Genomic DNA, 16658 nt, shown 5'->3' on the forward strand with positions numbered 1-16658 from the left:
AGGATTTACCAAAGGTGAACTGAAGGCATGTGGTGTCTGTCTATAGCCATTAGAAATGGTAACAGAGGTGTACTCTACGTGATGCACAAATGTGATATGTCTTTTTGGTGAAGAGCACGTGATGAAAACAGTAAATAACTGAGAATAGCACAAAGCAGTACAAATAGATGGTAGAATTCAAATGTAACTACTAGGGACTCAGATGATTCAAATATTGAAAAGACTATGAGTAATATTAATCAGCAACTTAGTTTGTTATCTTCAGTTATATGGGAGGAGTACATTATTCTTTGTTATAGGACTACCTCACCCTTAAATTGTAAGTTCTTCATTAGCTTATTGCATTTTCCATTCTTAAAGCAGTAGTTTAGTGTTCTCTTACTGTATGACAATTAAAAGTATACTTAATTGACTACATAATGTGATAGTTAAAAATATATTTAAAGTAGCTTTTTGAAAGCTTTGCTGTTTCCCCCCCTTTTTGTATATAAAAACATTAGTTGTCATTATTCATGTGTTCTCATTACTTTTTACAAATGAGAACAATGCCTTATGCATGTTGTGAACAATTACTAAAATTTTATGTAAATTTAACCTTTATTTTTAATTAATATGTGTTAAGATATAACATTATTTTATCTATTAATATATGTATTTTAATTTACAGGAAAACATCTTTATGTATGGAGGCAGAATTGAAACAAATGATGGCAATGTCACAGATGAATTATGGGTTTTTAACATACATAGTCAGTCATGGAGTACAAAAACTCCTACTGTTCTTGGACATGGTCAGCAGTATGCTGTGGAGGGACATTCAGCACATATTATGGAGTTGGATAGTAGAGATGTTGTCATGATCATAATATTTGGATATTCTGCAATATATGGTTATACAAGCAGCATACAGGAATACCATATCTGTGAGTTACTTAAAAATTGTAATTTCTTTATTGATTGGGAATGTTTTTCTCTTTAATAAAATCTTCATATGAATTTAGTCAAAATGGTGAGTTATTTGAGATTGAAATTATAAGCTGATAATTAATAATTTTTAATATAAGCTTTTTTGATTATGTTAGATTTTGTCCTTTAATATTTAAGCTTACCTTTTTAACCAAATGAGGGGAAATATTACATAACAGTCTCATTTTCTAAGATTTGTGGAGTTTTAAAAAAAATATGTGAAATTCCAGTAGGTGGTGCTATTTCTTTGGATTTTATTTATGAACGAAGCACTGAAACTATCCCAGTCTCTTTACTATGCATTGCATGGTTTCAGGATTTTTCATTTTTTAGCATTCTATTTCTAATCTTACTGCTATATCTTTATGTATGTATTACTTCTTTAAAGTCAGCTTCTCAAGGATAATCTGCTGGCTTCTATAAGAGATTATTATCTGTTATGTGAAGGTGAAGGTGTCTAGGGCAATCTACCTGTGAGTTTTTGTACTATACCTTTACTCCATTTTGTTTTTCTGGTACTTCATTTTTTTGAATTATTTATAACATTTTTAAAACAGTGGTAACCTTCTGTATTGTTTTTAGTTTGTTTACAAATATATGCCCTATGGTGGTTATTCAGATTCAAGAAAATAATTCTTTTCTGGCTCTGGCCAGTATTATGAACTCAAATTCTTGGCTCTTTTGTGTATGGACAACTATATATACAACTATTTAGAGTCCTTGTGCAGTCTTAATGAGAAAACTCATTTGCAGACCACCATTAGCAAGAGAGTACTTGTATGCTCAGAGGAAGACTCCCCTTCAAAATACTCCACTGTTTCCCTTGCAGTCCTTTCAAGTGATGGCTGTTTTTGTTTACATATTCTCAGTACAGCTGGGTCAAAAGTGGGTTACATATCACCTTTACTTCTTATTGCCATTTCCACTCTATTCTCAATTCCTCCTCCTTTAAATTGCCTGGCTTTGACTCTTACATCATCAGAATATATCACCTATCACTTCACCTTCCTGCACTCATCCTTTGCTCTCAGATGGCTGTGTTTTATTTCTTGAGGAATTTAGCTTCTGGCTTACTGTCACTGTGTCCAGAATACATAAGGCAAATATTTTTATGTTGTAAATATGCACTTAAGTACTTCTCCTACCTGGCCTGTCAATTTCTTGATCTACCAAAGATTTTGTTTTCCATCCTCCTTGAGCCACTCTCTCCATTGTTACGTTCTAGACCTTGTTATTCCAGTACAATGAGTCCATAATTTCCATATGAAATATCTTACTTTTCAAGTACCACTGATCTCTCCAGCTTACTGTTTCTAATGCCCACACTCTGACAATTCTTTGACCTTACCAGAGCCTTTAGTCTGTTGAGACTATCAGTTTTTCCACTATCTCTCACTCTTTTTTTGTCCATATTTCTAACCCTACCTTTTTAATCCATACTTCTAGCCCTACCCATACTTCTAAACGTACCTAGCTTTAAATTTCATAATTACTGTTCTCAAGTTGTTTTTTGTTTTTATGATATCTGGTACTTACTCAGCTGTAAGTTTATAATTACTCATGTCAAGTTGGCCCTTAATGACATCTGGAACTTCTGCCAGTGTAGCTTGGTCTCGCTCCCAGCTCTCCTGGATGACTATTTCATACCTTTTCCTCTCTCCTCAAGTTTCAAACACTTCCTTCTCTATCATCACTCGCAATTGATGACCTTAGTTCTTATTTTACTGAGAAAACAGAAGTAATCAGGAGAGAATGGCTGTTGATGAGAACACATTGGAGGGTGATGGTTAATAAGCAATGCTACATTGAATAAGCTTGCTTACATACATTATTGTCATAACAAACTCATGACAACGTTGAGGCAGATGTGTGGCTGAGTTATTCCAACTTTTGAAATGGGCCCAGGAGTTTTTAAGCAAGAGTTAACAGATGTTCTATGTAGAAGGGCAGTTTTTTTTTCTGATTTTGTTATTAATTTTTGGTTTTATTATAGTGCTCAGGAAATGTTGGTCTTATTTCTACTTTTTAAATTTATTGAAATTTTCTTTGTGGCTCAGTTTTCACAAATATTTGATAGGCACTTGAGAAGAAGATAAACCCAATAATATCAAGGTATGGAGTTTGATATTATTTATTTATAAAATCGACTTTATTGATTATATTGTTTAGGCCTCCTGTTACTGACTTAGTATTTTTTGTTCTTGATTTATCTTGCTGTGAAAGTGGAAGTAAAATTTTAAAGTGTTAGTGTATTTTTCCTATTTCTCCTTATATATTCTGGAATTTATGTTTTATAGAAGTTGCTATTACAAATATTAATAATTGTTATGTGCTTATTGTAAATTGTATTACTTAGTATTATAAAGTGGTTTGTTTAATGTTTTCTTGACCTGAATTCTACCTCATCTGTCATTAATATTTCCCTTGTTTTGTTTTTTTGGTCAGTCTTTTCCTAGTATACCTTTGCTCATCCCTTTATTGTTATTATTGTTTAGTGTTTTAGAATCACTTTTTAAAAAAGTGTATTTCTTGCATACGAGAGAGTTGAATTTTGCTTTGTGATTCCTGTTTTTTTTGTAAATTTTCTGTACATGTCTTGTATTTTCAAAAGTCATTCTTGCTTTTTTGTTGATTTGTTTTTAATTATAGCTCTTCTCACGTTTAGGGCCCTCCTTCCCCTTAACTTTATTTTATTTTTTTGTGGGGATGGGTGTGGTAAGTTTTGAGATCTGCTTCCATTAGTTTCCTCTATGCTACTTGTTTCTCATTGCCCTTTCAGCATTTTTGTGGCTGCTTCTGTTTAGCTGTTTTGGTTTCACTTGATTTTTGTACATTCATACCTAATCTAGACTTTATGAGGAATTTTTTTTTTACCCTCGTAATTTCTCTGGAAATGTAATTTTCTTTTCCTTTCACTTCATCTACTTTCCCCATGTTTTCCTTTTGTTTTCTATTTCTTTTCCAGGGAGAATGGGGGAGACTCAGAACTAAACTGTTACCACATTTGTCCTTGAAACACAGGTTTTGACTTTTGAAATTTTAAAATGAGTACTTAACTTAGTCTAAAGTTAAGCAGTACTCTTATTCTTTGATCAACCTCCAATTTATAGGATACTGTTTTCCACTGTTTTAGTTATTTTTGTTTTGTTTCAAACACAATGATACAATGATAATTATATCATTTTATAATATAAAAAAATTAAAAATAAACAGTAAGTATATCATTTATTTACAGGGGTCAGCAAAAGGCATCTATAAATGACCAGATAGTAAATATCTTAGGCTTTGTTGGTCATACAGCCTCTGTCACAACTAATTAACTCTGCCTTGTAGCCTGAAAGTTGCCATAGACAATAGATAAACAAATGGGCATGGTTGTGTTCAATAAAAATTTATTTACAAAAACAGGTGGTGGGCTAGATTTAGCCTTTGGGCCTTACTTTGCCTACACTTGCTCTTAAGAGAAAAAAGAGTATGCTTCTAGGGCCCTAGTAACCCTGATCCAACTTAAATTAAAATTTGGCATATAGTTTTTTTTTGGACATTATATATAGGGAAAATTCATGCCCCAAAGTAGCCTGATATCTAGTAAATGGCCCAAAGTTCCCAGGGGGAACAGTTGTTTCGTATATGTGGAACCAAGGCTGAAATAGATGCTATCTATCTGCCTCCACGGAGCATATTTTTAAAAACTCACTTTTTCATTGAGGATGTACACTTTCAATGATCTTGACTTTACATAGATACTCTCTAATCTTATACCTACATGGGTCCACCTTCAATGTTGGCCATTAAAATGGAATCTCTAGGCCACCTGATTAGTATATGTCATCCTTACTGAATATAGTTTATAATTCACAGTAGGCAGAATATATTTCGCGTGCTTCATCGTTTCCTTTATTGAACGTTTGTCCCACTCAGCCATCAGACATAATGGTGGTTATGCTTTCCGAGGATGGCTAGGAAAGTACTATGGGTTTATTCTGATCAACTATTAGTGATAAATATTGATATAGGTTGTTAGCTGATATATTCATCTCCTGGTAGGTTTTTGTTTGATTTGGGATAATCTGATTACAGAATGCCAATTTTGTTTTAGATAATCTAAACATATTTTTATATTGAGTTTCTTTTGGCTTATTCTACAACCAAAATACTATGTCTAAATAAATTTATCTGCAGGGTATTTTTGGCTTGATTTTGGTCTTACTAACTGCATTACTTGTCAGGCATACTTAAGAATGTAGTGTAAGATGAAAATGGGAAGAATACATGATTGATGAGTTTTATAAGAATAATAGACAAACCATGGGCAGTTTCACATTCTGTGAATTATTGAAGTACAAAGCAAAACCCAACAAATTTTTTGTAAAATTATTTCTTAATAGAAAAATTAATATCTTACTTTACTTATTCCTAAGGCATTTTGAATTTGCTGCTTACATGTTGAAAGTATGTGGTGTCATAAAATAATCTATAGTACTTTCAAAGAAAAGAGTACAAAATGATGGGTAAATGTAGTTTAAAGATGCTGTCAGAATAATTAAATTCACCACACTGTCTTCCACAGTGGTTGAACTAGTTTAGATTCCCACCAACGGTGTAAAAGTGTTCCTGTTTCTCCACATCCTCTCCAGCACCTGTTGTTACCTGACTTTTTAATGATCGCCATTCCAACTGGTGTGAGATGGTATCTCATTGTGGTTTTGATTTGCATTTCTCTGACGGCCAGTGATGATGAGCATTTCTTCATGTGTCTGTTGGCTGCATAAATGTCTTCTTTTGCGAAGTGTCTGTTCATATCCTTCACCCACTTTTTGATGGGGTTGTTTGTTTTTTTCTTGTAAATTTGTTTGAGTTCTTTGTAGATTCTGGATATTAGCCCTTTGCCAGATGAGTAGATTGCAAAAATTTTCTCCCATTCTGTAGGTTGCCTTTCACTCTGATGGTAGTTTCTTTTGCTGTGCAGAAGCTCTTTAGTTTAATTAGATCCCATTTGTCAATTTTGGCTTTTGTTGCCATTGCTTTTGGTGTTTTAGACATGAAGTCCTTGCCCATGCCTATGTCCTGTGAATTGTTTTGGCTGCATGTTGTAAATAAACTTTATGGAAGAAAGAACAGAAAGAGGATAGTTAGGAAGTTGTTAACAGTAATCTGGGCCAAAAATGATGATGAGAATTAGTCGATCTGTTTGATTTTTTTAAAAAGTAGAGCCAATAGTATTTGCTGAGGGTTTAGATGTAGAGTGTGAGATAAAAGAGAGGAACCAAGGGTGATTCCAAAATTTTGGGCCTGAGCAGCTGGAAAGATGAAATTGCCATCAACCGACATGTAGTAGATTGTGAAGAAGGTTTGGGGCAAAGGTGTTTTGAAGATGAGGAGTTCAGTTTGGACATGTTATACATGAGATAGCCACTAGATGTCAAAGAGAAAATGTCAAGCAGACAGTTGGATATATATGTTGCTATAGGTACTCTTTTTAAAAAAATTTATATTCTTTTTCTAAGAAGTTTTAGAGCAGGAATTCTGCAGTATACCTCCTTGTGTGTACACTTTCTAGTAAAGTGCCATATTCTTACTCGAGTCCTAGAGAGAAAGATTTGGGCTGAAGGTGTAAATTTGGGAGTTCTTGGGAGTTCTTAAAGCCAAGAGACTAGATCAGATCACTAATGAAGTGGGTGTAGATAAAAAGGAGAATAAAAGGATTGAGCTATAGGGTCCCCGAATAATAAGAGGTAGGGGAGAAAAGGAAGATAAGCAAGGAAGAGTACGGTGAAGTGTAAGCCAAGTGCAGAAAGAATATTAAGTGGGAAAGTAATCAACGGAGCCACATTCTGCTGATGCCTCAAGTACAATCATTACTAAGTATTGATCATTGAATTTAGCACTGTGCAGTCATTGGTGATCTTGACAGGAACAGTTTCTGTGTAGTGGTGGGGTGAAAGTCTCACAATATTGGATTTAATAGGGAATGAGAGGAGTAGAAGTGGAAATGATGGGTGGAACCAGCTCTTTCAAGGAAATGTGTTTGAAAAGGAAAGCACAAAGTGAGCAGAAACTGGCAAGAAACTTAGGATCCTTTTTAGCTTGGATTTTTACAGAAGCAGACAATGAGACAGGATTTCAGTGAAATAATTCTATTTGGGAAAGTGTAGGTAACACTGTTAGGGGAGTTGAGAAGTGATACAAGGACAAGAAGGCAGCCATTTAAAGGTCCAGGCTTTAATTGACACATAATCTCTGAAATTTTCTTTAACTATTAACCCTGTCAGTTGTCAGTTGATGTGTCCCATGGACTATGTCTCCAAAACCTACCCATTCTTAGTAGAGAACCTATCCATTTTTAGTAGAGATGGGGTTTCGCCATGCCTGTCTCGCACTCCTGAGCTCAAGAGATCTGCCTGTTTTGACGTCCCAAAGTTCTGGGATTACAAAGTACTGTGTCGTCCAGTGTGGCTTGATTAATATGAAAATGTTTATAGAGATAAGACAACAGAATACTTAAGAAAATAGCTAGTGTGAAGCATACACAAATAAATCAGGAAGGGAGCTGTGTTTTTTTTTTTTTTTTGGTTTTTTTTTTTTGTTTGTTTGTTTGTTTGTTTTTTGAGACAGCCTGACTCTGTTGCAGGGGCTGGAATGCAGTGACACGATCTCAGCTCACTGCAGCCTCTGCCACCTGGGTTCAAGTGATCCTCCCACCTCAGCCTCCCAAGTGGTTGGGATTATAGGCATGCACCACCACACCCAGCTACTTTTTGTATTTTTAGTAGAGATGGGGTTTCGCCATGCCTGTCTCGAACTCCTGAGCTCGAGTGATCTGCCTTCTTCGACCTCCCAAAGTACTGGGACTACAGACATGAGCCACCGTGCCTGGCCAAGGAAGGGAAATTTTTTGTGAGAACATCCTAGAGTACAACTTCTAAAAGTGATGTCGGGTTATCAAGTGCTTAGGTGTGACAGTGACAACAAGATTTATATTCAAAATTATTGGAAAAATCCAGAAAATGTTTAATGAAGAAATCAGCTTGCAGTAAAGGTTCCACATGCTTTTGTTTGTCACAGAGTGGAAGTGGCCTTCATAATTGTATAATGATGAAAAGTCTTGTTAATCCACAGCTTTATTTACTGTATTTTTCATTTTCTGGAAGTAGTTTTATTTTCCTCTAACTCCTGTGTCCTTTTGTTTTTAAATGAATATGACACATGCTACAATTTGAATATGTCCCCTCCAAAATTCATGTTGAAACCTAATCCCCATTGTGGTAGTATTAAGAGGTGGGGCTTTTTGGGGTGTGATTAAGTCAGGATGGCTCTGCTGTCATGAGTGGATTAGTGCCTTACAAAAAGTGCTGGAGGGAGCTAGCTGGGTCCTTTTTGCCTTCCATCCTTCCACCATGTGAGGACACAGCATTCTTCTCCTCTGGAGGACATAGCAAACAAGGCACCATCTGGAAGCAGAGCGTAGCTCTCAGCAGACACCAAAGCTGCCAGCACCTTGATTTTGAAATTCCTAGTTTCCAGAACTGTTAGAAATAAATTTCCATTGTTTATTAATTACATATATGCTGTTTTTTATAGGTACTCTTTTTTTTTCTAAAAAAATTTATATTCTTTTTCTAAGAAGTTTTAGAGGAGGAATTCTGCAACATACCTCCTGTGTGTATACTTTCTAGTAAAGGGCCATATATTAAATGCTTGATAAATATTTGTGGATGAATAAATACGATTTTCATCACACTTTCCTTAAAAGTGTGAATCTGTTTCTTGACTTTGTTTTTAGTATATTAACCAAATTATTTAAATTGTGTACTATACGTAATTATTATTCTCCTTCTAGTGGTGACTCATAACATGCTGTGCTTGATGTTCTCTATTTGTCTCTCCACATCTACCTTTTATTTTTTTCCATCCTGTTTCCATGCCCTCTGGCTTCCAGGTAGGCTGAGCCAGTGGTGGTAGATCTGATGGTGGGAGATGAGTGGGGTTGTGGTATTTTATTCCACCAACTTTCTCCCTGCTGGATAACCTTGGGTTAGTTGTGTTGCTTTATTGAAGGCTGAACTGTGAGGTGTCCTCATATAGCTATTTTCTAGGAATTCTGGAAACACTCCCTCCTCTTGCTTTTTTAAGGCCAAGGGGTGGTAAAGGCTTCCTGTTGTGGTAGGTCTCAGGATACTGCCCTGGTCATACCTGTATAAATAGCCTTTATTAGATACTTTGTAATTGTTTTGAGCATATTATTTATTTCCTGTCAGCACCCTGGCTGATATAGTAGCTACTATTGGCTTTTTAGAGATTCAAATATAACTTTTGACCAAAATGATCCTTCATATGTTCTTATTCTGGAAGTTGAGAGGAAGAAGTGTCTTGTGGGAGGATTTCACACTTTATTAGTGGATAAAAATGTTGGCAGAAGTATAAACATTTCAGAATAGCATGGAATTAGGTCCTTCAGTCCATTTCTATGCTTATTTTTGAATTTTTAAATTTTAATATCACATGGTCATCTTTAATGTTGCATTTTCTCTTAATGTGAAAGATTAATATATTTATCATCTTTCAAGAGTAGCTGTTCCAGTTTTTTAATAAGCAGAACCCTTATTTATGTATTTCTTCTTATTTATTCAAGAAAACCTTTTTGTTGGATATTCTTTTAAATTTCTTTTTGAATTATGCTAACTCAGACTCAACTTTTTTTTGGTTATTATGCTATCAACGTAGAAGTAATCATGTCTTACTAGCAAAATACCCCCAAAGTGTATTTGATGGGAGGATATTTATTTTTTTAAAAGCCCATTTGCTGTATTCCTTTAAGTTTTCTCTTTAAAATCATGTTCATTTAAAAAAATTGTTGATTTTTTTTCAACTTCTCCATTATTCTGAAATCCAGAAATTCTTATTATATATTTGTTTTTAAAAATAGCTTTATCACATATACATGTGCATATCATCTGGTTTGCTTATTTTTGACCTTTATAAAAAGGTTGTATTTATGCCATTTTCTCAGGCTTTCTTTGATTTTGTTTATCACGATTATTACCAAGATTCATCCATGTCATTATATATTGCTGCAGTTAACTTCTTTATATTTCTGTATTTTATTTGTTGTATAACTCTACCACAATTTATTTACCTATTTCCCTGCTTTTGAGCTTTTGGATTTGGTATCTAGTAAAATTTACCCACAGTAGCCATTTTGAGACATATCCTGATAAACTATTGCATTTTAAGAGATAAAGAAAAAAAATCCTTAGGATTTTCCAGCAGAAAGATGAAACATCTTATAAGGGCAAGAGATTAGACTACTATCAGATTTTTCAAAAGCAACCTACAGATCAAGGCAACCATGGAACAAAATTTTCAAGACACTTCAGAAAGTATAGACCAAGGGTTTTATGTCTTGCCAAATTGTACCTCAAGTGTCAAGGCTATCAAAAATAATTTTGAACATAGAAAAACTAAGTTAATACTGTATGTGTGTGCCCTTACCTGAGAAATTTATATACTAGGGTAGAGGTTTGCAGATGTTTTATGGCAAGGGTTCAGATAGTAAATAGTTTAGGCTTTGTATCCTACTAAATTCTGTTGACTCTGTTGTCACTACTCACTTCTTCCATTGAAACTGTATACAAACAGTATAAATTGCATAAAAGGGTGAATGTGGCTATGTCCAATAAAACCTGATTTACAAAAACAATTGGTGGAGTTAATGGGCTGTAATTTTCCAATCCCTGTCCTGGAGAATGAGCTTCACCTAATGAACAGATAAATGGGAACACTTCAGGTAAAAGATTGATGGAAAACATTTCCCATACTTAATTTTAGAGCTAAGACTAAAATAAAGGTAGGAATATGTGTAGACAACTAAGTGTGCAAATGTTACATGTTTTGTCCAAGTAGAAATAATGCAGTTAAAAATGGGAGAAGGGAGAGGAAAGGGGAAATCAGAGATAAGAACATTGACAGCTGCATATGTAATAGATAGGAATCGAAAGATGCCATTTAACACTTGATATTCCATCAAGGTCTATTGGACCCAATTTTAGTTTTTAGTTTGTTTTCTGAGCAGGCCTAACTATTTGTGAAGACGATTATTTTATACATTTTATTCTTTCTTAGAAGTCTTTCAAAGAACAAAGAGAACATTTACTTGTTAAAAAAAATCAGAATAAAATATTCTGTCTGTAATTACCAGATGGGTCTGTTGCATTCTTTTAAAAATGAAAGATACACTGTGGAATTTAAATGTTGTTATTTTCTGTATTCTGAAGCATTTTGCTGTTTATCATTTTAGGAACTAATTCATTACTTATCAATTATTTCCAACTATGCTAAAAATTAACAATAAAACAGAAGTTTTTTAGAAAGATGATGCCACAGTGAAAAAAACTGTCATCCTTTAGTTGTGTTATTGCAGTGCCCGAAGTATTTTATTACCTTTAAAGAAGGCATACAATAAGACAAAGTACCATCATTGTAGCCCGCTTTTAGTTTTTGTTGAACACAATTGAGAATTTAAAATTTTTCATTTTCTGCCCATACTAGTAAAAAGTTGAAAGATCTTTCGCAATTATTAGACAAATAAGAAGATGCATGCAAAGAGACAGATAAGAATGCAAAGAGACAGATGGTAACCCTGTAAACTCTGGTGAGTTTACACTAAATCTCAGACTATGGATCTTCAGGAAATGATATCCTAAATGAATTTTTACAAACTCTTAGATTCAGTGAGTGAACAATACATTTTTATTTTTTATTATGTTTATATGCCCCAACACTTTAAAACAAAGAGGTTTGCTATATTTAAATTCTTTTTGGAATTTGCAAAAGGTAGTTTTTGACTGACACTTTTTTCTTGTGTAAATTACTTATGATGTGATAAAGCAACTAAAAGGAACCATTGAATCATGATAAATGCTGATTACTATTGTTCTAGGTATACTGAGGATTAAAACTGACAGAACAGATAATAAAATTAGGTAAGAAAGACGAGAATTAAGGGCACCATGAAAGGTACATACACAAAGGAAAACACTAACAAAGACATAAACGTTCTTACATACCAAAAGAAGTAAAAGCAAAGAAATATCAAATAGGAAAAAACTCAGAAAAATGCATTATAATACATACACACAGTAATTATGACATAAAATTCTGTGACAGAGTTGAGATTCACCATAATATCAGTATATGGGAATAGGATTAACTTGCTTATTAAAAGAAAACATTTCAACTTGCTGCATAAAACAAAACCCAAATCTATGCTTGATTTAGGAGACATTTACAACATATTGATGCAGAAACAATGAAAATAAAGGAACAGAGAAAGATTTCATAGGTGAATGATTACAGTAAGACAGGGAATATCAAAACATTATATGAGACAAGAATACCTTATAATTACTAAAACCCACAATTCACCACAATGATATGATATATATTAGAAGAATATTATCTATACACCAGACAACCCAGCAACCACCTATAGAAAACAGAAACCACAGGCAGTGAAGAGAAACAGTGTCACTTCAGTACAAAACAGGTCAGTCATTATTGTCAATACACGACAGGATAAAAAATAAGAAAATATCTAAAAAAATCTAAACAACATAACTAATAAAGTTGAAGTTAAGGATGTATAGCGAACAATACAGCCTGCTTATAGAGAATGTTGTCTTCTCAAATGCACATGGAAAACCCACAAAAATTGACTGAATATATATATAAAAAATTAGTAGTTTCCCAAGAATGGAAGCATTGAAAATAAACACCTGAATATTAAATAAGATCTTTCTATTGGGTGAATGGGGAAATACAAGGAAAAATTACAGAATTTCTGAAAAATAGTGACAGTAAAAGCAACACATATAAAGATTTATGGGATACATTTAGAGCAGTTATCAGAAATATATTTATAACATTAAACAACTCTATTAATATGAATGAAAATAAATGCACCACATTCCCAATTCAAAAAGCTAGAAAAAGAATAGCTAAACCAACAAGTAAAGATTTTTGCATAACTTTTTATATAACTAGGAGGAGAATAAAAATAAAAGCTGAAATTAATGATGTAAGAACAGAAAAACAGATTAATTTTTTTGAAAAAAACAGAGAAGCCAGCAGCTCATTTAATCAAGAAACAAGAGAGCAAGCACAAATACACAAAACAAGAAATGACAAGGGAGAAATAATATTGATAGGATATTAAAATAGTAGACTATCTTGTACAGCAATGCAATTAAATTTGAAAATGTTGAAGAAATGAATTATTTCATAGAAAGTAGCAGTTTTCCAAATTGAACCCAGTAAATATAAAAAATTTGTATAAAGCACTTTCCGTAGAAAAAGTGGAGAAAGCACCAGGCCTAGATGATACCAGAGAGTAAATTTAGCAAAATCTTAATAGCTGGATAGTCTCAATGCTATGTAGGTTGTTTTAGAGAATGATAAAGGAAGGAAACTTCCACATTTGTTTTATAAGGGAAGTATAACATTGCCACTTAAACCCACTACACAGAAATGGAAAATTTACATATGTATATGATTAAAAATGAAATAAAACCTTTCCCCGTTAAATATCAACACAAAATTCTAAATACAATGAACACTCCAACACATTATTTTCTTAATGTGTGTTGAGTTTTATTAATATATTTTATAATAAGCATCCTTGGATGCCTGGGTATATATCCCATTTAATAATAAAATACACATTAATAGATAATTAAGTATAATTAAGTGGGATATATAACCAAGCATCCAAGGATGACTATTATGAAATATATTAATAAAACTCACTATATTAGTAGGTCAAAGGAGAAAAATGATATGATTATTTTCATTGGTATTAAAAAAATCACATTTCTAATAACGCTTGAGAAAATGGGAATGGATGGCTACTGTATGAACATAATAAATATGTTTCAATCCCAAAGCCAGCATCTTATACCTAATAAGGGAAATAAGCATTTCTATTCACTTCAAGAACAAAACAAGCATGCACACTATCTCCAGTGCAAGGTTTTATATATATATATACACACACACAAACACACACACAACTATGTATATAACTATATATACACAACTATGTATAACTATATATATATATATACACACACAACTATATAACTATGAAGTAGTATTATATATACATGTACTACTTTTTGTGTAAGGGAAGTAAAATATAGTTACACGTGCTAATTTGAGCAAAAATGAACACAGGAAAGATAAGCCAGAAAACAAATATGTTGGTTATTTACAAGGGGTGGTAGAGAATGGTATGGTAAAGATATGACATGAAAGTATATTTACCTGTGTTTACTCTTTTAAAAAAAATAGTCTTGACTTAGAAACATTGATTTTTAGAATCATATTAATCATTTACATATTGAACAATTAAATAAAAAAGGAAAGGAAGAAAAAAATCATAAAACAATGTAAGCTGAAACAAATGAACCCAACTATGTTTCAAATGAATGGGATAATCATTCTGAAACGGGATGAAAAGAACTAATGCAAGTGATTTTTGAACACAGTATTTGACTATGTGCTCTCAGTCTAGGTGTAGATGCGAAGAAGGACTGCAAACAAATCTTTGAGGTTTGTTTTTTGAAGGTTTAGGTGAAGCAATTCTGAAATTATTTTAGATATATGTTTAGACTGAAAAATAAGTAAATATATTTTTTTGGGAACCAAAGTTCTTCATGTGGAAGACGAGAACTGCAGCTATGAAATGGGGAAGTCAAGGAAGAATCCTGGCCTGGATGGATGCAATTGGAGGTATCAGTATAAGTTTATGGTTACTTAGATAAATAGATACATGGATATGTAGATACATAAATAAATAGGTTAATACATAGATGTAGATTCTTCTGAAAGGCCCCAGAAGCTAAGACACCCCAGTAGTAGTGAGCACACTGAGCAGTCGTATTCCCAGATCTGGTTTGTAATATTTCCTATGGAAAGAAAGCAGGGCTCCTTGGAGGAGCTGATTCTATGACTGTGACAAGGAAAGTAAAGATAAGCCAAGTACACTTGTATATCAAATTAAGGAAGCACTCAAGAAAACGATGGGTCATGTCAAAAGAACACAGGAATCACCTTCTAGGGGATCCCATTGGTAAAACATGGGACAATTTGAGCATTAAAATAATTTAGGAAAGAAATACATTAAAAACTATTGAAAAATTAGGAATGCATAAGCTTACACTGAGAGTAGACAGACAGGTACAAATACAGAAGAAGGGAAGCCTCTACATAGGATGCAGACTGTCATAGCTGGAGTTGAAAAATCATTTTGCAAAAGTCATAGTAAAAGTTGGGATGGGAAAGAATCATCAGTGGATGTTAAATCTGTGGGGGTGGGTATGAAGTTTTTTTTATGAGATATGCACGGCATTTAAGTCTCCCCTACAGATTGCTGATAAGGTGCGGGAGAAAAATCATAACTACATAGTAGAGAAACCTGTCAATAACTTGTCTGAGTGATCAAAATTAACATCACAAACTAAGGGGAATTGGACACTGTGTGCCTTTGTATATAATACCTACAGAAAGAGACATTACGTGTGGTAGAGTTCTGCAAACCAATTCTGTAAAAGTTGAAACAGTAAATATTTTGGGCTTTGTGGACTATGCAGTCTCTGTCTCATCTATTCAGTTTTGCCAATTCTGCCATTATAGGGTGAAAGCAAGCCATAGATAAGTAACTGAGTGAACAGAATGAAGAGACATTTTATGGAAAGGGGGAAAATATTCACAAATTATACATCTGATAAGAGGTTAATATCCAAAATATATAAACAACAACTTAAAACAACCCGATTAAAAAATGGGCAAAGGATCTAAGTAGACATTTCTCAAAGAAGACATACAAATGATAAGAAACACTGGCAAGGATGTGGAGAAAAGGGAGCCCTCATACATTATTGGTGGGAATGTAAATTAGTACAACCATGATGGAGAACAGTTCGGAGGTTCCTCAAAAAAACTAAAAATAGAGTTACCAAATGACCCAGCAATCTCATTGCTAGATACATACCCAAAAGAAAGAAGATCATTATAGTGAAGAGATATCTACACTCCCATGTTTGTTGCAGTACTATTCATCATAGCCAAGATTTGGAAGCAATCTAAGTGTCCATCAACAGGAATGGATAAAGAAAAAATGGTCCATATATACAATGGAGTACCATTCAGCCATAAAAAAGAATGCAACCCTGTCATTTGCACCATGGATGGAACTGGAAATCATTAAGTGAAATAAGCCAGGCACAGAAAGAAAACTGCATGTTCTCACTTATTTGTGGGAGCTAAAAATAAAAGCAAACTAATGGAGATAGAAAAATGATGGTTACTAGAGGCTGGGAAGGGTCGTTGGTGGCGATGTGAGGATGATTAATGGGTGCAGAAAGTATATATACAATGAGTAAAATCCACTATTTGATAGCACAACAGTGACTATAGTGAACAACAGTTTATTTTACATTTTAAAATAATACAGTAGAATTGGATTATTTGTATCAAAGAAATGAATAGATGTTTGATGTGATTATTATGCATTGTATGCTTGTTTCAGAATATCTCATGTAACCCATAAATATATACATCTATGTGACCACAAAAATTAAAAATAAAAAAATTTATAAAGCAAAACATAAAAATGGCCAACAGGTGTATGAAAA

At 33.4% G+C, this 16658-nt stretch overlaps 1 protein-coding gene across 11 annotated transcripts in view; it reads left to right on the plus strand.

Annotated features, from left to right (window-relative positions):
- ATRNL1 (attractin like 1) overlaps positions 1-16658 on the plus strand; it is an 853639-nt gene that overhangs the window by 74113 nt on the left and 762868 nt on the right. For all 11 annotated transcript variants that reach the window (XR_010147020.1, XM_016919435.4, XM_016919433.4 and 8 more), the window contains exon 8: positions 668-923. Coding sequence is in view for 10 of the 11 variants with exons in the window: in XM_016919435.4 (XP_016774924.3) it covers positions 668-923 (256 nt within the window). In the remaining variant the exon portion in view is untranslated. The remainder of the gene's footprint in view (positions 1-667; positions 924-16658) is intronic.

Source organism: Pan troglodytes, chromosome 8 (genome assembly GCF_028858775.2).
Source record: "Pan troglodytes isolate AG18354 chromosome 8, NHGRI_mPanTro3-v2.0_pri, whole genome shotgun sequence".
In the NCBI taxonomy this organism is placed as follows: domain Eukaryota; kingdom Metazoa; phylum Chordata; class Mammalia; order Primates; family Hominidae; genus Pan; species Pan troglodytes.